The 24,161-nt window shown below is 38.4% G+C and overlaps 1 protein-coding gene across 1 annotated transcript in view; it reads left to right on the top strand.

Annotated features, from left to right (window-relative positions):
- PAPPA2 (pappalysin 2) overlaps window positions 1–24,161 on the top strand; it is a 210,180-nt gene that overhangs the window by 108,668 nt on the left and 77,351 nt on the right. Inside the window, exons 12-13 of the mRNA XM_006907902.1 lie at window positions 18,459–18,594; window positions 18,984–19,200. Coding sequence (XP_006907964.1) covers window positions 18,459–18,594; window positions 18,984–19,200 — 353 coding nt within the window. The remainder of the gene's footprint in view (window positions 1–18,458; window positions 18,595–18,983; window positions 19,201–24,161) is intronic.

Raw genomic sequence — 24,161 nt, 5'->3', positions numbered from 1 at the left:
TGTAGGTCTACAGTCCATCAGGAATTTTCGTGTATTGTGTGAGGTAGGGATCAAGAACTTTTCCCCTGTGGATATATAATAGATCGAGAAGCACTTTTAGTCAAGTTAAATTTTTTTCTCCTACAGTGCTTCTCTATGTCACTTTAGTCATAAGTCATCTGGAAATCTTTATGTGGAGGTCTGTTTATTGATTCCATATTTTGTTCCATTCGTCTGTATATTTTCGCATCAGTATTAAACTCTCCCTGTACATTTTTGATGAATCTTAACATCTGATAATGTAAGTCTAAAACTTTGGTTCCTTTTTTCCAGAATGTGTTGGCTATTCTTGGTCCTTTGAATTTCCACATAAATTTTAGAATCAGCTGCAATTTCCACACATGGAAGTAAAAAATCTGATGCAATTTTGTTTGGGATTTCATTGAATCTATAAGTCAATTTGAAGAGAGATTACTCTTTAACATACTAGTCTTCTAATATATTCTTCAGTTACTTTAAATCTTCTTTCATTTCTCTTAATGTTTTATAATTTTCTGACAAAAGGGGGTTGAATTTCGTCAAATGCTTTTCTGCCTCTGAGATGTTCATTGAATTTTCCCCTTTGCTCTGACAATGTCTTGACTTACTTTGACGAACTTTTAAATATGAACTACCCTTGTATACTTGAAAAAATTACAAATTGAAGGTATTGCATAATCCTTTGTCAATAATTTTGGAATCTTTTTGAGAATATTTTAAGTGTTTTTTCATCTGTGTTCATTAGAGCTTAGCTACTAATTTTATTATATTTTACTGTCTTGTCAGGTTTTTCGATGAAGGTTAGATTTGACTCCTAAAATAAGTTTATTTTTTCTCTAGTTCTCTGGAATATTTTATTTAAGGTTGGTATTAATTTTGGAAGTAAGCATCAGTGAAGCTATTTCAGTTTGGAGTTTTCTTTGAGGAAAAAAATCTAAATTATGTGTTAAAATTTTAAAACAAATATAGAAGAATTTGGGTTTTCTCTTGTTTCTTAGGTCAATTTTGGTAAGTTGAGTTTTTCGAGTAATTTGTTCATTTTATTTCTAAAATTTTGAATTTATTGGCATTGTTTTTTATAATGTTCTCTTATTTTCCTTGCAATGTTTCCATGCTCTCTAGGACTTTTTTCCACTCGTGCTATCGTTAATTTGGGGCTTCTTTTATTTATTTATTTATTTGCTCAGGCTTGCTGAATGTTTATTGATTTTATGAGTCTTTTGTGTATCTTTTTTATAGAATCAACTAAATAAATACATATATGCATATATATGTATATATGCACGTATATGTGTATATATCTGTATGTGTATATAAAAGGGATATGTACGTGCAGACATAAAAAGAAGAAAATAAGAACAAGAACATACGTATGTGCTCTTTTATGCATTATTCACTTCCTTTATGTCTGTATTTAATTTGCTCTTTTTCTAGTAACTCGAGATGATGCTTGGATAATGTTTAGCTTCATTTCTCTTTTTATATATGCATTAAGGCCATCGGTTTCCTTCTAAGTGTGACTTTAGCAACACCCTACAAATTTCACACATCTCATATTTGTTATCATTTAATTCAAACATATCTCCTGGCTTTCATTTGATTTATCTTTTTGACCCCTGAGTCATATATAACTGTTTTTGCTGTTTAATTTCCAAACATTTGTGGATTTTCTGGATACTTTTTTTTTTTTTTTTGATTCATAGCTAGAGTCTTCTGTGGTCGAAGGGTATATTCTGTTTAGTTTCAATCCTTTGTAATTTATTGAGACTTGAATTATGGACCAGGAGATAGTCAATCATGGCAAATATTACATGTACTTTGAAAAGAATATGTAGTCTGAAATTGTTGCATATAGCATACTACATTTTAATGATAGATCAAATTTATCTATCGTGTTGTTAAAATTTTCTGTTTATCGAGTATATATTGTATATAATACATATTTTGCCTGATAGTTTGTGTATTGTTTTCCATCAGCTACCGAGAGATACTGAGATGTTAGAATCTCCCACCGTAATCTTGGATTTGTCTGTTTCTCCTTTTTTTGGTCACTTTTTTGATTTATACACGTTGAAGATGTATTGTTAAGTATGCAGACAATTCTCACTTTGTATGGTGGTGTGGAAACCCAAAATGACCATGTAAGCTAAAACTATGCAAAACAAGCTTAATAATCAGTGGGGAGAATAACAATTGTTATGACTTCTTAAAGCTTTTGTCACAGTATTAAAAACTCTCACTTTTAGCAATACATGTGAAGGGAAATTGTAAAAAGTAGTAAAACTGGTATTTATTTAGTTCACTATAATATAAAACATCAGAGAATTCAAGTGTTTTATTTTATTGTAAAAAAAAAAGTTACCAAAGAGTAGTTTGAACAGTGCTTGCCTTTTTTTTTTTTTCATCACATGACTTACATTACAAAACGGTTTTTCTACGCCTTCATGAATTGTCACATTTCCATTTGGATCAACTTCCAGTATTTTATCCTTTGCGCTTTCAATGTTATAAAATATTTCTGCGAGTTCTTTTAACATGACTTTTTTCTTGGACTTACTTCCTCTGGGACATCTTCATCTTTTTTGTCACAATCACTTTTGTCAATTATGTTAATAGTTTCTCTTGCACTAAGTTCTTCTGGCTGCATATTTAGAGTCTCTTGAATGGCAGCAGCCTCAGCATTCACAGTCAGCAATTTCTTCTATAACTCTATTGACCTTTAATTCAGATTTCACCTCCATCATTATCGTTTTTCGTTCCTTTGTAAATTCTCTCTTTTGATTATCCTTTTTTGTCAAATGCCACGCGGGTTTATCACTGAGAGATGCGAAAGCAACACGGCTACATACTTTTCTGTCTCTGAGTGAACTGAAAAACAGAGACACAGTGACCAATCAATGACACACAAAATTATCTTTATTTGACATAAAGAAATGACGTGATTGGTCACTGATCATGATTCACATTTGTTATTGACATGGTGATTTGTGGATTAAAGGACGAATAGTGAAGTTTATATTTTCTGCAGTGATAATTATATTGCGCCAACTGAAATTTGAATAATTTTAGAATTTCTAAATCTTCCTGGTGGATTTTCTCTTTTAACATTAAGAAATGTCTCTCTTAATCTCTAAGAATACTTCTTGCTTATCTGTAAACTTTGTCTGATATTAGTGTAGCTATACCTATTTGTTTATGTTTGCATATTATGTCTTATTCCATCCCATTACTTTTGATCTTTTCATGTAAATATATTTAATAATATAATAATATTTAATGTATATATTCGATTTAAAATTTTCTACTTTCCAATTAGTGTATTTAGCCCAATTATATTAATGTAATTAATGATGTTTAATTTTAAATCTATGAACATGTTTTTGTTATGTACTTGTTTCATAGATTCTTTGTTTGTTTCTACTTCTTACCTTTTTTAGATTAAACAAATAGTTTTATTTATTTTCTATTCTTTTAGTTTGTTATTTATACTTTTTTTTCTCTAAGCTGTTATCTTAGAGGTTATAGCATGCATCCTTAACTGGTTAGGGTCTGTTATGAGTGAGTACTCTCACAGTTTTATAAGAAATGAATACTTTAGAGAGTTTTACCTCCATTTACTGCTTCTTGGCTTTTTTAAGTTTATATAATTTAAAATTACTTAGTATTTACCCATTCCAGAATGTAGAAATTCTTTCTACATTTCCATGTTCCTTTTAAATAAAAATAATTTATTTCTTTTAATATGAGTCTGCCGGCAATGAATTCTTTCAGTTTTTGTATAGCCAAAATTATCTTTATTTGACATTCATTTTCGAAGGGTGTCTTTGCTTGGTAAGAATTCTAGGTAGCTAGTTGTTATCTTTCATCCATTTGATGATGTTATTCCTTTGTCTTTTCAGTTTCATACTCTGGAGAGTCAGCTATACATCTGATTTGTATTACTTTGAAGGAAATGCCTTTTATTATCTGGTATTTTTTATATATTCCTCTTCTCTTTTGTCTTCAATAGTTAGGAACAACTGTGATGTTCCTAATCCTGTTTTTCTTTGCATACGTCTGGCTAACAGTTTGTCGAGCTTCTTACACGTCTTTACTTGCCCATTTACACTTCCTTCTTTTTCTTGGACACTAAATGTGCATACATTAGACCTTTTCGTTGTTTATCTTTTGTCTCTTTTCTCTTTCTTCTATTTTTAGTTCCCTTTCTTCTCCATGCTTTGGTCTGATTATACTGAGATATTTTCTGCTTTACTAATCCCAACTTTTACTCCATGTATTTGGCTCTAAACTGCTTATTAAATTATTAATTTTTCAGTTATTGTATTTTTAATTCTAGATTACCTAGTTAATTTAAGTAGATCATAATTTTCTTTGAAATCCATCATCTTATAGTCTATTTTAAAACTATGTGAAACACAATCATATTAAAGTCTGTGTCTGATAAAACCGACAGCCTCATGACCTGAGGTCTATTTATGTTGACTATTTTTTCTTTTTACTTTTATTCACTTAAGTATATCTACCATCGTGCTGAATAATATTTTAACTGAATATCAGACATTGAATAGATTGTAGAGTCTCTGGCTAATGATATCTTCCTTTCAGGATGATTTGGTTCATGTTTAAACATAGTAAGATTTAGGAAAGAACACCTTAATCCAATCAGTAATTAAGATGACTGAGGCTTGTATTTCTATATTGATAACACTGGTATGTTTCATCTTTCCTTTCTCCTAAGGCCTAATCCTTCAGGGGTCTCAACTAAAAGCTTAGATTGGGCTGTTCGCTTTGATAGTACCTGAAGTCTAAGTTCTTTATCCTCAGTAGTATGTGTCTGCTAAAAGCTCTGCTTAGGTTTTTGGCCTCTCACCTACCAATTTCTGCCTAGTTTCTTATATTCTTATTCTGCCTAACTTAGGGATGGAAAAACACGTCTGGCAAAAATGACAGAGAACGTTCGTTTCCCCTTAATGTGGTATCTTTCTGTTTGAGTCTCATCAGTCCTTATTGCCCTGGTTGCTCTCAAAACTTTCAAACATTTTTAATTTGTTTTATTTTATAAATTTTCTTGTCGTTGTCAGGAGTGTTCGTTTTACTATAAGCTATTTCATATAGCTGGAAGCATAAATGTCCAACTGGAATTCTTTTAAAGTATATCAGTTTGCTACCATATATATTTTAGTTTTAGTACCCTGTTCTTACTGTAAGTGATCTAGAAGTAAAGACCTTGTATAAGAAAACAAATCACTGAAATTTGTCATTGAACATTAATGTACAGCACCTATTAAGAAAGTTTATTTTTCACAAATATACAAAAACCAAATAAATTAGGAAATGATATTGAAAAGTAAACTGGTTAGGTTTTTTCAAAGTTTTCTGAGAACTACATGGTTTCTGACTCTATGATTCCTTTTAGTATACTTTAATCTTGATTTGATATACAAATATGATTTGTATGCAATGGATCAGAGACAAATTTATTGGCACAAGTGAGAAACAGTTGTACTGGAAAACATTAGCCTTGAAAAGATCTTTCCAAAAATCTTTATTTTTCCTTGAAATGCTACTTGCCCAAATAAATTCTCATCATTTCAGTCCACATTTACTGAGGCAACTTATATCTCATAGTTTACCATTTTTTTTTTTTTTTTACCTATTCTTGGCCCGATAGACCAACATATAAGAACTTTACACAACACAAAATGTAGAATATTTTTGTTATTTATAATAATAAGCACATTTTAAAGTCATTTATAGTTTATAAAGTACATTCTCATGCACTTTGTTATTTGATTTCCACACTCGCCCTGTGAATTTGGCAAACTTCGTGTTTTCCTATTTTATATATGTGTAAAATAAGAATTAAAGACTCACAGTGCTGTTTCTACTTTACTCGGGAGTAAACTGGTAAACCTGAAGACCAACCTGAAGATCAGGCCTGTCGACTCTATTTCCATCTTTATTTCTCTACGTTGCCGCATTCAGTTAGCATTTATTATGCACCTGGGAGATGCCAAACCCAGAACTAAGCACTGGGCTAAACAGGGGACCCTGACGTGAGCAAGAAAACAAATTAAACCATATGTGAAATTGGAAGGAGAGGCTTCCTCGCTTCTTTTGTTGGATTTTCTAAATTCTTCAAAGACGATGTATCTATGGATCTGGTCCATAGGATTTATTAAGCACATGTTGTAAACTCTGGGTGCCGTCGGGGGATAGAGAAAGAAACAGAAGGCATGATCCCTCTCAGAAGGTGCTTTGAATCTAAGCAATACAGAGAACAAGTGAAGCAATTTGAGAAGCTGACAGCGAATAAGTACTTGCTTGGTTTCACAGTACTTGCTTGGTTTTGCCCATCAACGTAGGCAAAATCATACGCTTATGTTTATTTTCATTACTGTTCTGAAATGTTTACAATTTGGAACGGTCTCACTCAGACTAGACTGTTTAGCAACCCTAACAGAAAACATCACATGCTCATAGTATTTTAAATACCAGGGTCCTCCACATCAGTTATAAATTACAGACCACTGCCTGGAAACCCTTGCTACATAAAGCCTAAGGCCTGTTAACCATAATTTCCTCCCTTTCTTTGTTTGGGTTTAATTAGCCAAACACTGCATATGAATCTTCAACTGAAAATGCAATGCATATTTAATTGATCAGATTTCAAAGATGAGAATTTCTAACACCAGGCACTGTGGGGTGGGAGTTGGGGAGGGAGAGGACCATTTTTACTGATATTTACTCTGTTCCAGGCATCTTATTGTTAATTCTTAAACAAATTCTCTAGTAGAGATATGATTTTTCTTATTCCAAAAACAATGATCTGGAAACTCAGAAGTGTTAAGCATTTTCGATAACATAGCTAGTAGAGATACAAATAAGATTCAAATTCAAATCCAGCTTATCTCAAAGCCGTGGTCCTTCTTCCAGAAATGTTTGGGGAACATTTCCTGTAAAGAGCCAGATAAGAAACAGTTCGGAGTTTGTGAGCCGTATGGTCTCTGTCACAGTTACTTACCACTGCCATCGTAGAATGAAAGCAACCATAGACCATATGTAAATGAGTGGGCATGGCTGTGTCCTAATAAAGTTATGTTTATGAGTACTGAAATGTCAATTTCATATGATTTTCACGTTATTTTTCTTCTGAGTGTTTTCAATCATTTAAAAATGCAAAAACCATTCTAAGATCACAGATCATACAAAAATAGGCAAGGGGTCGTATTTGGCCCACGGACTGTCGTGTGCTGACTTCAGCTCTGTATCATGTTTTTAGTTAATACTAAAGGTACTTATGGTCATTTGTCTTATTTCCATTCCATAAGAACACTCACTTTTAATTCAACTCAATAAACGCTGCCTAAAATGAACAAAATATTGCACTGTAGAGGGATTCAAAGATCAGTGACTCGCCATCTTCACCTTTAGGTGAAAGAAACAAATAATTAAGAGGAAACAAATATCAAGATGATAGACTTAAATCCAACTGTATTATTAGTTACATTAAGTTCAAATTGTCTATGCCACATAAAAGACAGAGATCGTCAGTCACATAAAATGGAAAGAGCCAATTTTATACTATATATAAAAATCACATTAAACATAAAAACATGCAGATTGAAAATAAGAGGGTAGAAATTATATACCATGTAAACTCTAAGCATAAGAAAATTCATGTTCTATGTTGATATCTGACAAAATAGACTTCAAAGCAGAGTATTTATTACGTGAGATAGAGGGACATTTTATAAGAATAAATGGGTCAACTTATCAAAAATACAGAGTCATCTTAATTGTTATAAAATTGAAGTACCTAAGAAAAGGAAATGAATTAAAAAACGGACAGAACTAATCGATGAACAACCAAATCCATAGTCATAATTGGAGATTTATCATCTTCTCTGTGTAATTGATATAACAAGTAGACAAAAAAATCAGGACAAGTATTTAATATCTGAAGATCATTATCAAATATCTTGACCTAACTGACATTTGTAGAAACATTAACAGCTGCAGAATGCTTATGGTACATTCACCAAGGTAGGCCATGTACTAGACTCTGAAACAAGCCTCATGAATGTATATGATTGAAATTATGAAGAGTGCATGCTCTGATCCCAACAGTACTAAATTAGAAATGATAACTAGATATCTAGGAAATCTTCGATTTTTTGATATTCAAGCAGTACAGTCTTAAGCAATCCATAGGCCACAGAAGATTTCATGGGGGAAATTAGAAAATATTTCGAGCAGAATAGTAATAAAATAACATGGTAAAATTTATGGGATGTGATTAAAACAGTACTTACAGGGAAATGGTAAGCTTTGAATGTCTGTATTTAGGGGGGAAATTATAAAATCAATAATTAACATTTCCACCTTAAGTAGGAAAAAATCAAATTAAAAAACAAAGTAAAATTAAAAAGGAAATAACAGAAAGCAGAAATCAGTGAAATAGAAAAAACTCCTTTATCATCAGTTATTTTACTTTCTCTGAAAGTAGCAGCCAAATCAGTTAGATGTTTAATTTTATACTCGATAAGTTATTAAACAAATGAGACAAAACGTGAGAAGTAAAATTCGAATTATTTTTCTTATAACTTGACTTAACACCTGAAAAGAGAAAGCAACCTGAAAATTATTTCACTTAGTTCAGTATAAAATTAAATGGAAGTAAATATGCTCTCCAATTTTAAACAATAACCAATGAGAAAACATCATGAAAGAAAATACTTGATTTATAATAGCAATTAAAATGGTAAAATATCTATGAATAAATGTAAAAAAAATTTGAAATATCTATATGAAGGTATAATGATGGCTTAAAAAAATGAAGAGGCACAAACTGGTCCTGTATAGAAAGATTCAATATCATATAAAGGTCACTTCTCCCTGAATATTACAGTTCACATAATTTTAGTAAATTCTAACAAGATTTTAAAGAGAATTATCAAGTTGATTTTAATGTTTTTATGGAAATTCTGAAAAAGATGAGTAATGAAGGAGGCCTCGACCTGTCAAATATCAGCATATATCATAAAATTATAGTGGTTAAAATATCAAGGATCCTGGTAGATGAATAGACAGATTAATGGAACAAGACGGTCCATAAATATATCCAACATATAGACATACATGTAGACACATGGACTTAAACTTAAGAATTTCAAGACATCGACAATAGTATATTCATTACATATCCTAGTCTGAACCTAATATTTTCCAATTACTAAAATTAATTAATCTGATGGGAATAAAGTGATATCTTCTTGTATTTTGATTTTTTATGATTATTAGTGGAGTAGAACATCCCTTTACAAAAATAATTATCAGGCATTTAGTGTTTCTCTTCTATTTAATTATAATATAGACAAATTTATTAGTTTTCTTCTAAGATTGCAAAGATTTAAAAAATTTTTTAATATATTTTATAGCTTTGCCTTTTAAAGTTTAGTCTTTAACATATTTTAAATTTGTTTTTGTATATGGAATAAGGTAGGGTTCCATTTTTGTTTTCTAAATACGATAAGCTAATTTTTCTAACCCCATCTGTTAAAACATTCATTCTTGCCCTAATAATTTGTGGTACCATGATAATTATATACTATTTCTAGAATATACATGAGCTTGTTTTTTTTTTAACATTGTTGCATTCCATCGATCTGTATTCTTTTTCTTTACACCAACAAAACACTGTTTTTATTTTTATAAATTTTACTATGTAAACGTATCTTGTAGAGCATGTCTCCCCTTTTACTTTTCTGCATATCTGTTTTAAAATCGAATTAGATATTTATTATTTATAAACACTTATTTTCCATGTAAATTTTAGAATAAGCCTTAGGTTGTTTATTCTGCCTCTTGGAAAATGTACTGGTATATACGAGCTTAACTTGAACACTTGATTTGTATCAATTGATATAATTATGTGATTTTCCTCCTTTGATCCATCATTATGTTGAATACATTGATAGATTTTTTTTTAATTTTTAGATATCATTTTTGCCTTTGTGGAGTATACTCACTTGTTTACTATATATGATATTTTAAATATACTCTTAGGTTTTATTGGTTAATCTTTTATCATTTATTTTTATTAATATATTCCTTTTTTATGTTCAATTTTGGACTATTGGATATTTCCATAAATGTATTAATTTCTTCCACATATTCAAACTTAGTGCCGATAATTGTTCATAAAGTATTTTTATTACGTCTCATCTCTACTTTAGCTATAGTTATCACTCCCTTTACAGTGTATGTTTTGAACTTTCTTTTTCCCTTCTTGATTGTTGTGTCTGGGATTTCTTCAAAGAACAATTTTGAGTTTTATTTATTTTCTCATTCTAGTTGTTCTCTAACTCACTGGTTACTATTCTTATCTTTATTATTTCTTCTCTTCCTGTTTCTCTGGGTCTACACCAATGTTCTTTGTTGGCTTATTGTGTTGAATCCTTGAATGATTTGTTTTCATCGTTCCATAGTCTCCTGTAAGTACTACTTTCCTGTAGCCCATAAATGTTGACATATAGTACTTTCATTGTCAATCAGCCCTAAGTATTTTACGATAATTTATATTTTCTTTTTAAAATCATTCATTTTGTTTGTTTCTAGCACTGATTTTTCAAAGCATAACAACTCTATTATTATGCCAACTGTGTGTCATTATGAGAGGTGTTTTTTCCCTCTGCTTCATGGCCTTCATTGCATTAGGAAGCACTTCAGTAGTAAGCCTTTGTTCATTCAGAAATTAAGGACTAGTTTGTATTAGAAATGTGTACTGTCCTTTAGCTGGTCTAAAAGTGTCTACCATGCTTCACATTTTTCTCTCTCTATTTTATTTCTATACAAAAACATTTACAAAATCCTTTTCTCCATCCTCTTTTTTTTTTAATTTGTGTTCTCTGGTCTTCTTTCTTTCATCTGTTCATTTTTTGTTTTTCTTATTGTGCATCTTTATATCTTTCCAACTTTGGATTGCAGAAAAAAGCATTTCAGATAAACAATGAGTAATTTGTAGTATTATTGCTATATTCAAGGCATACTTACACTAACAAATTATTTGTTGTTTCTTTGACATTCCAATTTAAGTGGGTGTCCTGTCTGTTTTTGTTTGTTTTTGCTAAATCTGGCAACCCTTCTAATTCTTTTTAATTTAATCAGTCAGGTGCTAATTCTCTGTTCAGAGATGACTTCAACCACCCAGAAAACTGTCTAAATTTCATAATTTAGGAAAAAAAGGAAATAGCTCACGCATAGAAAGCACCAAGACCCATCACTACTTTGAGTTCTTAGACTTTGTTCATAGGAAAGTTGACTGGACCCTTTGTTAGAGCTATTTCCTTTACATAGAATTCTAACAATATTAGTTCTCTGAATTTTCAGTCTGCTATAGAAAAGGAGCAACAAATTAGTAAGGAGTTTAGAAACTTGGTGAAAACATGTACTCAAAGAAAAAGTATTGTAAACCTTGTTTTTACCATTTACCAGTCAAGTGACCTTATATAAATCATATAACCTCCTTGGGCATCAGTTTTCTTAGCTTTAAAATAAGGTGTTTGGTTTAGATGATTCCTTCTAGCTCTGCATTTTATTTTAAGCTTAATAGTGAAATTTTAAAAGGCAGAGATAATAAAAAAATATTATTAATAAGAGAAACAGCGTTAGGCTATCAAAGCTAAAGGCAAAGATAATCATATCCATTGATGCCTTTAGAGCCTTGCTACTCAAAATATGGTTGGCATCCAAAAGCATCAGCCTCACCTGGGAGCAGGTGAAAGTGCAGAATCTCAACCCTACTAAATTAGAATCTGCATTGTAACAGGATCCTCAGGTGATTCATATGCACACTAAGAGGGTTGTTGACCTCAGCATTCAGGAAAATAATGGATGTTCAGGATGATGCCTCCAATTTGTCAAGTGAAAATTCTGTTACCTACAGGATCTTCTGTTTAAGAGGGCAGAACATTTCTAATATACCCTGGAATTATTTCTATACACATGACTGAAATTTCTAAAAAGTTCTTGCCTTTCAAAAGGAAATCTTCTGTTTGGAAAATTAACCTCTGTGGGTCCCTGTATCCCCTGGGAATCCTGCAGAAGCAAAGATCATTGTGTGTGTATGATTTTCATTTCCATCAAAACCTAGCCTAGTGCATCGAAAGAGGAACTTCTTCTCCCAGTGGCTTAAACACATCATCCCCAGAGGGCAGAGCACTCATTTTCCACTTTCTTATGTGAGTACTACTAATCTAACTTTTCACTGATTTAACATAGAAGCTTTGACAGGCCCCAGACGTGACAACTGAGCAGACTCTAATTTTCATGAATAATTGAGATAGCAATTTTTTTTTTTTCAGCCAGGAGGGAAGCTTGCCTGGCTCTGCACTGCACTCCTCCATCCGTTCACTTACACATTCTTGTTCCCCAGAGAACCTTCTCCATCCATAATAAATGTTCTCATTCTCAGACTTTGTCTTAAGTGGAGTTTCCTCAGGATCCAGACTCTGAGATGAAGATTTGCATGCAAAAGTTTATCGAGAACTTGCCTTGGGATTAACACCTGTGGGGGAATGAGAGAACTAGGAGTAGACAGAGGGAGGAATAGCCACAGGAAAGTGTCAGCATCCCACAGGGAGCTGAGATGGCCCTTCCGAGCTGTCCCACCTGCATCCCACACACTCCTGTCTAAAAGCCATTGGACATGGGTTTCTCCCCTCTCCTCTGGTTCCATGGAAGTGGCATGACCCTTGTGGTGGCTTTCTTCCTCCCAGGACAATTCCGAAAAGAGATGGCCGTGAGCTGAGCTGAGTCAATGGGGAGGGGATCTGGGCGGCACACCACAGTATTCACTGCAAATTGGGTTTTGTCTCTTTCTGATCCCCCTTCTGCGCCCCCCAAGCTCTTCTAACATGGAGTCTCTGCACACTTTGTCCTGGTGTCTAAAATCACAGGTATGCAAATTCTCTCAGTAGGACCTGAGCCAGTGAGTTGATTCTGGTCTGAACCTTCCCACTGACTCGCCAAATCATACATTTTGAAATGTCTCACCAGAGACAGTGCGGATCATAATGGTGGTTCCCTCTTCGTGTCACAAAATGACCTCACTCTTCTGGAACAAGAACCACGTAAGCTCATGGTGTCTGTAGCCTCACTTGTACTGCGAAGGAATGACACAGGAAATGACCTGGGTTTTGACCAATACCAAGAGAGACAGGGGCTCAGACATGGGAAGGAAGCCAAACCAGGTTCCAAACTCCCTTCCAATTTGACTTCAGGTATGGAGACCACCAAGACATGGTTGTCAGTGGCGAGAGGCTGGTTGCCTCGCACCTTTCCTTTCTCTCTTAGATTTGGACTTCGGGTAAAACCCCCTGAAACTTTGAGAGTTGATCTCTTCCTTGTCAAATTTCTGAAGTCTACATAGACGGGATTATCCATATAGTTAGATGGTCCATATAAAATTTCTAATATTCGATAATTTTTCACCTACAAAAAAGGCATATGGGTCAACAAATAGTGCACGTATTCTTAATCTGATTTCCGTTGATCCCTTAATGGGACTACTATTCTTTCCTTTGAGAATGGTTTCTTTTTTTTTAGTTTTATTGAAATATAATAGACAATTATTGGTTCATATTTACAGTGTATAATTCAATGAGTTTTTTCAATTATAGTTGGCATACAATAATATATTAGTTTCGATTGTACGGCATAATGATAAGAGATCTTATAACTCACAAAGTGATCACTCCACTAAATCTATCTAGTACCCCTTTTCCCCCTTACATACTTATCACAACATTACTAGTTTCCTTCTATTATAAAAGCTTCCTACAATTTCAGGGAGATAAGAAAACATATTTAAAAACCAGTCATAGAAATACAAATGTACTCCTACTAGTTTTTAAAGTGTTCTCTTAGCTCCTTGAAATTATATGAAGCTTTTATGCCTAAGTGTTTGTGTGACTTCATTTTTTTGAGAGGGAACAAGTGTCAACACATTTTCTAAGGAATCTGTGATTTTCTGCTCACCCCAAATTAAGAACCATTGTGCAGTCAAAAGTAAAGAAGTGCAAATTAGTAGTTGATAGATGGTCATGGGGATGGGGAGCATGGCATAGGGCATGCAGTCAGCATTAATGTAATGGCTAGGCGGAGAGCCAGAGGAAAGAGCAATTAGGGGGATCGGTTTATAAACTATGTAAATGTCTAACCAATGTACTGTCTACTTGAAACTAATAATAAAATCATTTTTTTAAGTTACAAAATATTAAAAAAATTAAAAAAAGAGTACAGAACTTAAAGTTGGAAATTCCCCTAGCATTTAGCTAGAGGAAGTCACTTAAGCTCTGTAGAATCCTGCTTCTACAATATAACCTTTGTATCCTAGGGATATTACAGTACAAAAATCTCAAATAAAACCCCATGAGCCTGGTGGAGGCTCCAGCACAGCACGTGGTCACGCTTGGCAAACTGTAAAGCGCCGCACAAACAGAATGTAGTATCCGCCCAGTTTCTCCTGCCCAGCGGCCTTCCCTTTCTCCTTGGAATCAGGGAGAGCCACAGAGGAGTGAAAATGGAAAGGCACAGAAAAAATAACAACCCAGTAACTAACCGAAAGCATTCTAAAACCTCAGAGAAGATTCTTTTCAAGTTTGTGGTATATTTTCAGGGTCTGCTTGCCAGCGACCACCACAAAGGACGACCTGGAAGTCGAAACTCTTGGCTTGGGAGCACGTTAAACGTGTCTGTACCCAGCAGGCAGATCGAAGAGAGATTTCTTAAGCCCTGACAATTCCGCACGAGGAAAACATCCTCACACTCTTACTCTTCTTAGTTAGCATGCGGGCTTTGGATGAAAAAGCAACTGAGTTTGTGGGGCCGGTTCTCCTTGGCCTGCCTGTCAGTCAGTCTCTGTCTGTCTGTGCGTCCGTCCGTCCATCTGTCCAATGTGTGTTTTCTCTGTGCCAAAGAATTTTGCGATGGATTCGCTGAGCGGATTTCACCGGCAGTCAGTCCCTCCCTATCTCGAGACCATTGCTCGGCCCTGAAAATTACTTGTTTTTCTGAAAGATCTTGCCTCCTTTCTGATGTCCGGCTGCAGGCTTTCTTGTTCATCAGAGCCATGTTCGAATTAATTTTATTTTGCCCACGCCACACATGAATGCAGTCTCCTCGTTAACACAAACAATGAAGCGTCACAAAGCCCAGAATCCTCCTGACATCTTAGCGTCTTGGCGTTTTCTCTTGTGGGGTACCTCCTGCAGGTCTGAGTGGTCCCCCAGGAGGTGCACGTGGGTGCTCAGTCCTGAAGGAGGGGGCAGCCATTCGTAGAACGCATTCGGTGTGGTGATTAGAGGGGTGTCACTTGTAGTGCCAAAGATGGCATGGGATAAATAAAGCTTTGTGTGGCCGGATTTTCTGCTCCAGCTGCTGCCTCTCTTTCATATATAGATACATAAAATGTATTACTTACATTAAATAATAAATTCTACATATTAAAATAGCTGTGGCTGGGCTGTGGAAAGAGCAACTTTTAAAAATATCATCTTTGTTTGAATAAGAAATACACCTTTAGTATTCTAATTACACTGGTAATCCTAGAAGTTTGTCTATAGCGAAAGTAGGTTTTTAATAACTGTATATTGAACTGGCTTTCCTGAAAAGTCTATTAAAAGTTCTATGTGTGTAAAATGTATCTTTCATGGATTCCATTCCATTTGGACTGTAGAGATACAGTCCAAACCAAGAGCCTCGGATTCTGCCAGTTTTCACCGAGAGTACCAGTTTGCATTTCTACACGTACCAATTTAAAATAGCATCTATGCAATGTTTTCATCCATCCACTTCAGAAAAGCATAGTGCTCTATGTTACTTTTTAAAATGTTATTTTTACCTTGGTCTTCCTGAAGTGTAAACAGAATTTTAAAAAAAATTATTTTTGGAAATAAGATTATTGAACACTGAGTCCTTATGGGATGACAGGCACCATCCTGTGTTTTCACGTGGTTTTATTTACTCCTCGTCGTAGCCGTGTGAGAGGGATCATGTGTCTGTTTCTCAGACGCGGGTAGGGAAGCCCTGGCTCAGAGGAGAGCTGGTTTGCTCAGACTTGCTTAGTGAGTAAGGATGGAGATGAGAGTCAAACCCAGGGCTCTGCCTGGCTGACACTCTCTCCAGAATGGTGACCTCGCTTGGTTCCCTTCACCCCATCCAAGTGGCTCATACCCATATGTGGACATTCAGACTCATCTCTGATGTTGAGGCCCCCACAGCTGTGTGAGAGAGTTTATGCTTCCCCTGCACCCAGTTGCTGTTGTGGGGCCTGCTTGGTGTTTGGATGAGAATGAAGTCTGGTTGCGTCTTCCGTGTCCCCGTGAGAGGGGATGCCTGAGACTGGGCATCTGGCACCTCGATCGGACCCTTGTCTTGCCTTGCTTCACGTAGCCCAGCATCGCTCTGCCTGTGTCGCCTTTGTAAGTCTCGCCTGTGCTTTTCCTATATAAGCCACGGCCTGGAAATCCTGGCATAGCGGCTTCCCCCAAATCAAGGCACAGAGACACTGCCACCAGGAGCTAGCTTGGGTTCAAGCGATTTGGGTTCAAGGACCCGTATAGCAAGGCAGCAGCACTTCTAGAAGATGCCAGATGAGGTGGACATTTGGGGGCATAGGGAGACCCACACCATGAGACTGACACCCGCTAATTAGTTTCACACGGGTGGTTCTATCTGGGGCCCCAACGGAGATGGGAAAACTGAGCCCCCCCCGTGCCCTGTTGAAGCCACCCCACTCTTCAAGCCCGAGGCCCCCTGGGGTAAAGCCGCCAGGTACTTGTTTGGACTCTGCCTGTTCCTGGCTCAGGAAATGACCCAGAACTTTCTTGCAGTGCTCAGGTCTCTTTTGTGGCGTATGAAAAGGAAGAGGTCATGGGCGTTCCCAGGGGACTTTGATGTCGTTTGCCGTCGGAGTTGAGGGCTTTGCGTTAGGTCGTTGGTTACCTTATGGTGTGTTTCATGTCTAGCCCTCATCCAGCTGGGAACAAAGGACCTCGTATTGCAAGCCATAACCTATGGGTCTGGGTGTTTCCTAGGTTATAAGGGAATATTTATTACTTCAAAGAGGGGAAATGAAAAGGTGGAGGGGTTGGAAAGACACCGTAAAAAGAGAGTGTGGCTTGTCCTTCCCTCAAAGGAGGAGAGGAAGAAGGGAGAGGTGTCCTGCACTGACCATAAAGTCGCCCTCATTAAGCCAGCAGTGCAAATGGACACTGTAAACATGCCGCCGAGACTAGGAGAAGTCAGTCTGCGGACAAGGAGGAATTCTCGTTAAAATGGAAAGCATGTTCTACTCTCCTGCTCCCCGTGTTCAGAGGAGGTCCCTGCCATCAGATGTTGCACCCTGCTTTTACCCTGAGGACAGTTTTCTTGGGGCTTCTTCACCCCCAGAACCTGATAAAAAGCTAGGGGAGTACATACAGTGTCTCAGAAACTAACACCCTTGTCACACCAGGGAAGGTTGGAACCTATTCTCAACAGAAATGAAGAATAACGTTGAGCTATAGGAAATAAAACTAGAATGACTGCATCAAATATTTTCAGTGTGGAAAATAAGCTCTCCGGGCCATCCTTCAGTCTCCTAGATGTTTTCTTTTATATTAAAGGATTTCCAGGGACAATGCATCCATGGTTGACTTCGTAAAACAGTTTTATTGTTATCAGCCTAAGCATCGAGGGATATTCCTTATAAATAGGCAGGGTTTCCTGGGCTTCACTGGTGGCTTATTTTCTAGTCATGGATAGGATGTAAATATTTGGGGCACCAGGAGACCTGCATGAGAATAAACAGTTCGGCAGGTTCTAATCTCAGAAAACAGACTCTGCGATAACCTCTCCCCGACATCATAGACCGCATGCTAAGCGAAAGGGTCTGATCAAGATTTTAGGGGAAGACAGGGAGTCGGGGAAGGATAATTAGCTGTGGCAGTTCAGAACAAAATGTTAGCTTGGTGACTGTCCTCCTGTCCATTCCTCTCACTTTGGAGATGAGGAGGTATTGGCTGGTTATATGATGGCTAATTGTCTCAAGCCATAGTCTCTTTGAATGATCGATCTTCTTTGAATGATCGAGAAATTTAAAGAAAGACAGGTTCAAGTAAAAAAGAAACATCTCAAGCCATAGTCTCTTTGAATGATCGATCTTCTCTGAGAAATTTAAAGAAAGACAGGTCCAAGTAAAAAAGAAACGCTTGCTGAAATTCATAGCTGAAATTTATCTTCTTTTTATCTAATTTTAACTTTTGGTGTAAGCTTGAGTATCTTTCTGTGCCTACTCCATATTTTTCTCACTCATAAGGGAGAAGGGAGCTCTTACTTTACGTGCCTTGATAGCCCAGTGGGAATAATGGCTCATACATACGTGTGCTTATGCCCAGGTGTGTTTCAGTAGACCAGGAGTGGCCGTGGCAATTTTCGTCTTCTTAGCATCTGATGGCCTGGCATCTGGGAAACATCCGAGGCCAACGGCGACCCTCCACCTGACTGATGTCAATGGAAACAACCACTCTCTTGGTGAGTCCGACAGTTATCCATTTAGGGGGAATAATGGCTCATACATACGTGTGCTTATGCCCAGGTGTGTTTCAGTAGACCAGGAGTGGCCGTGGCAATTTTCGTCTTCTTAGCATCTGATGGCCTGGCATCTGGGAAACATCCGAGGCCAACGGCGACCCTCCACCTGACTGATGTCAATGGAAACAACCACTCTCTTGGTGAGTCCGACAGTTATCCATTTAGTTATCCACTGGAGGACAATCCATTAGACCCAAGAGTTAGCTTCACATCTGTCTCTGATGTTGGTCGGTACCTCGCCTACGTCACAGAGTCGCTGAGAGGATACAGTGAATACTAGATGTGGAAAAATGGTGCAGAATATTATTCACGTCCTTGTTTCTCTTCAGGAACCTATGAGCTGTCATGCCAGCAGAACCCACTGGTTATCAATGTGACCCATCGCCCGGACGTCCTCGCCCACCATACCACCGCAGCGCTGCTGAACTTCTCATCCTCGCTGGTGGGCATCTCAGCGGTGGCTCTAAGGACATCTTCCCACACAAGTCTTTCAGCCCCCAATAATTGCATCCCAGAGCATGAGGGGCGGAATCATCAGGGACAGAGGTACAAAGTCCCCTCCCTTCCTTTTCTCCTTTCTTTTTCTTGTGGCTGTGATGAACTGCTATCATTTCCATATATAGCATTGTGGGTGCTGAATCGCTACCTAAAAAATGGGTCTAAGAACTCCTAAAAAGACATAAACAAGCAAAGAACGATTGGTAGAAGCATTATTTTGTTCTTCTTTCCTTAGCGGAGCATAATTTTTATGTAAATATTCAACATCTTTACCAGGTCTTAAAATCTTTGTTACATATAAAACCACTGCCTTTAAGTCAGCATTGTTATTTCCAACTACCAAAAATTCTCTGCCAAAATGTCAGCGTTCCCAAAGCAATATGTTTTTCCACTCGTTCCCACCTCAGCAATGTAAACATTTAGTTTCTAAGACATCATATAATCAATTAGAGTTACAGATGGGAATCAGGAATACATTAGCTACACGCGTCTTTCTGTGGACGTCTGTGACTATTGTCATGTAGATAGAGGTTTCCTGGACTTTCAGCCATAGTTAGTAGAGCGACTGTACTTTGGCTATGCCCACGGTGGGCCCCAGAGGGGAAGGGAGCACACCAGACAATGACCTGTGCCGGAGCTGGGCTGGACTCATTCTATGAATGGTCAGTCAGTTGAGTGGGGCAGTAGGTAACAGGGGTTAGTCCCTTGAGGAGTGGGGTGTCAGGCGATTGGGATCCTAGTCACCAAAGCTGGGTTTCCAGGCAGTGCCCCATCACCAAGGAGAAGCTTTGTTGCTGCCATACTCGACCTAGGTATACCAGAAACCCAGCCTCGATTAGGGAATGGAAGTAGACCATACTAGTATAGTATATGGACTCTCCTTTTCTTTGTGGCAAATTATACCAAAATTGAGTGGCTTATCACAGTTTCTGTAGATGCAAATCATCTGGGTGTCTCTTGGCTTAGATATCTCTTTTGAGGTTTCCATCAGGCTGTTGGCCAGGGCTGCAGAAACCTCAAGGCTTGAGTGGAACTGGAGAACCCGCTTCCAGGCTCACTCATGTGGCCGTTGGCAGGCCTCAGAAGTTCTGCATCCAAGCTCACTCCCGTGGTGCCGACAGTGGGCATGCTCACCTAGGCGTGGCTCAGATCCTCGCCACGTGGGCTTCTCCTTACGCTGCCGGAGTGTTCTTATGACATGGCAACTAGTGACCCAAGAGACAAAGAGAGCCAGAAAGTTTGAGTACATGAGACACTTGCCCAAAAGGGAAGCCACACAGTCTTTTTATAACGCAGTGTTGGAAGTGACAACCCCTGACTTCTCGTATATGCTGTTACTTAGAAATGAGTCAATAAGTCCACTCTATACTCAAGGGCAGGGGTTTGCACCAGGGCATGAATCATTAGGGACCATCTTAGAGGCTGTCTGCCCCATGCGGTAATAGTATTTTATGTGAAGTAAGTGCTAACTATGTGCCAGGTATTGTTGTAAGTGCCAGGATGGGAGAAACAGCAAGGCATGGAGTCGAGATGGTGCACGTCGGAATATTAGCTAGTTCATCCGCAACTTCGGAGTCTTCTTCGTGAGCAAGCATCTTCGAACACTAACACAAGAACGTGGACTATTAAAACAGCATTGTTTACTAGAATTATTGCCTTTCTCATGTGTTTTCAAATTATTTTCTCTACTGGCTCTACCTCTGGCCTCAAGCCATACAGAATTTCTTTCAGGACCCTGCAACATGTGTTCTTGATGAGCTTCGTGTCTTTGCACATAGTGTTCCCACTTTCTTGAATGCCTTCCAGTCCTTCTTCATTTCAACTCATACTTCCCCATCAGGATTCACCTTTTTTCTGTGGAGTTTTGGCAGACTCCCGCCCTGTTTCCATAAGGTATTGTACACAACCCTACAACTCTACAACAGCAGCAGTCACATTGGTGGTAGCTATTTATTTACTTGTTCTTTCCCACCAAACTCTGAGCTCCTCGCATTGGAAATTCTGCTCGGTATGTCTCAGTACCTAGCAGAGGGCTCGGCACATAGTAGGTATCAGAAACTGTGTGCCGAGTGACAGTTACAGATTTTATTTCTCAGCGCTCCACAGAATAGAACCGAACAAGCAAGCTTAAAATGGAGAAGTCACAGTCTCTCTAGACCCGAGGGATGAGAATTCTCCTCACCATCACAGCTGCGAGGTTTTGACAAAGAAGTTCATTAACTGTGACCACTGCTGCTAATTCTTCACCTATTTTCATGTGGCATTGTGGGAGAAATGAGTTTCATATGCATGCATGCAAACCAGTAGAAATAGGATATGATTCTCCAGTTTACACAGAGTGTATCTGGAATGCATTGGCATTTCCAAACCACATGTGACTGACAGGAACCATGCAAATTGGCTTTTCCTTCCTGCCAGCAAATCAGCGCAGTATGGTAAATTGTGATACACAGGGAATCTAGTAGATCCCATATATTTCCTTTGTGAACAGATTTAAAGTCTGAATCCCTAGGTACTCTCTCTCAAAGTCTCTTTGCATCTTTGTATCAATCACAGTTGTAGATGTAGATAGACCATAATGAGAAACCCTCAAATTCTGGGCATAGTGAGAGGGATTCCTGGCTACCTCCCTCTTACCCCTTATGACCTGAATTCCGTTAATACTAAAACGGGTAAGGGAGAGTTGACAGATGTCTGGCGGTAGGAGATGTGTTATCCATTCCGTATTTAACCAGTAATGACCACTGGCCTGTTTACCCTACAACATCGTGTCTTTAACACAGCCTGACTGGCCCACAGAACCTCAGCGAAGGCCAACAAACCTAAGTCCAGCTCCCCAGTGACGTCTGCGATCCTTGGCTTGGACCCTTTGGCTTTGATCTCTTTCTTCATCTCGTTTCCCATTCTGCTGCGATGGCTACCCAGTTTATGACCCTTCGGGCTTCGTCTGCCGATCGTGAACCACTTAGTCTTGAAAACCGAGTTTAGCATTCCAGGTTTTGGTCCCCAGTGCTCTCTGTAAGTGCTCAGTTCACTTCTACTCTCTGGATGTTCCCAGCTCTCGCCACTTCAGGAAAAGGTCCTGCATGACCTGCCATGGCGTTCCCTGTGTTAGTGTGTCAGGCTGACCCCCAGCCAACCCAGGACTGTGCCCACGGCTTTGGGAAGTGCGAACGATCTTTGTGATTAATGCAGTGGGATTTGGAGCGTGTCTGAGATATAACCGAGGCACTAGTAGGTGGATTTGCCTATCCGAGTGGATTAGCTTGCAGGTAATCACGACGCTTGTTATCGACTTGGAAAATTCACAAGGTCAGGAGTAGAAGAAGTCACTGGTAGGGAAGACTTGCTGATGAGCACGTGGTCCATCCTACACCGGAATTCTGTCCTTCCGGTCGCACGGACACAGCAGAAACAGTGACTGTAACATCTCTTGAGCCCTCCTAACGTGTCCCCATCAGGTCCTCCAGTGCCGAACCTTCTGAAGAAGGACACTATTTCCTTTCCCGGGGCTGACGACAGTGGTTGGAACTTCCGGCTGCTCATCTCTTTTCAGCGTTCACACTTTCCCGCCGATAGATTTTCCTTTCCACCTGCTCTGCAAAACGTTGAGAATGCAGCGTCACCTTCCAAGCAGTTGTGCTGCTTCTAGTTTTTCCTCGTATTTCAAACAGTTCTGGCCTCTTGTAGTTTGATGTTAAACAAGTAGGTGCGTGACCTCCTGTGGCTGTTTCATCTTTATCAGGGTCATGCCTCATGCCAACCCTTGGCCGCTTTAAGCGCTTTTGGCTTTGTGCTCTACTTCAACTGGAATTAAAATTTCCACCTCTGCTTTTCTTTTGTTCGGTTTGCATTTGTGTGATAGATATTTGCCTCTTTAAAATTATGTTTCGCCTCCATCGATCTCTGCTGTGAGAGCCCAGGGCACGTTGCTTCGCTGCACTGTTTACAGTGGCAGCGGGGTTTCACTGTATAAAAACGCTGCGAGCCTTTATTCCGAAATTTATCTCAGGGTCCTGACGCTGCTAGCATCCTTTAGGACTCTGTAGCATTCTTACCTTTGGGTCAGTGATCTGCCAGGATTCAGTGACCTTTGCCAGTGGTTCCCTCCCCTCTCCACTTGCTTTCACCCCCACCTCTGCCAAGATCGTTATACTTCCTGACCTGAAATCTCAAAGTGGCCAGAAAGGGTGGTATCAATGAGGACCGATGGGCAGAGGACTGATCAGTGACCCCTGAAGAGTAGTGCCCAGTGTCCTGGCCCTTACAGGGGCGAGGGATGGAGGAAGGAATGCCCCGTTTCCCTCTCTTGTGTTAGCGTGGCTCTGTTCCTTGGTTTCTTTTTCAGGAAACAACAACAGCAACAACAACAACAACAAACAAACAAACGCATGCTTTGGCTTCCAGCGATGTTTCTCAATTCAGTTCCAATACGTTTTGAAATCAGGAGGAAATCCTCAGAGACTTCAGCTGTCAGTCTTGGTTTTTTGATATTGATAAGAGCTTTCCCCTCCTCCCGCTTTTTTTGTATTGTTGGCGTTTAAGTGGGAAGCAGGGAGAAGTCACCTCGTGGCATTCTCGCGAGCTTAGCTGAGAATGACACGTGAGGGCGTTTGCCGCACATCTGAACACCCGGCGGGAGCAGAGCCCGTTCCCCTCTCCCGTTTACCATCCTCCCTTCACGAGGCGCGCCAGTTATCCATCAGCTTATTGTTTCTCACCTCAAAGTCCACTCTGATCACCCTCATTTGCAACATTAGAACAGGATTTGATTAATATCTGTCCTCTGCCAGCTGGCATAATGTTCAGTTTTGTCAGCAGAGGGTTCTGGAGAGACACCGCAGGAGGACTGGTTTCGCTGTGGTCTCTTTTCGCTCACTGCTGTGACACACTCAGAGCATCTGTTGTCAGGTCCCGCCACTCCTGGGCGTTCCCAGTGGCCTTGTTCTCAGGTGGCTCTTCATCACAATCAGTCCCAGGTGACAGCTTGTTAATTATGATCCCACTGC

This window comes from Pteropus alecto, unplaced genomic scaffold, assembly GCF_000325575.1.
Source record: "Pteropus alecto unplaced genomic scaffold, ASM32557v1 scaffold101, whole genome shotgun sequence".
Taxonomy (NCBI): Eukaryota; Metazoa; Chordata; class Mammalia; order Chiroptera; family Pteropodidae; genus Pteropus; species Pteropus alecto.
Note: the sequence above shows the minus strand (reverse complement) of the source record. Positions and strands in the feature narration are given on the sequence as shown.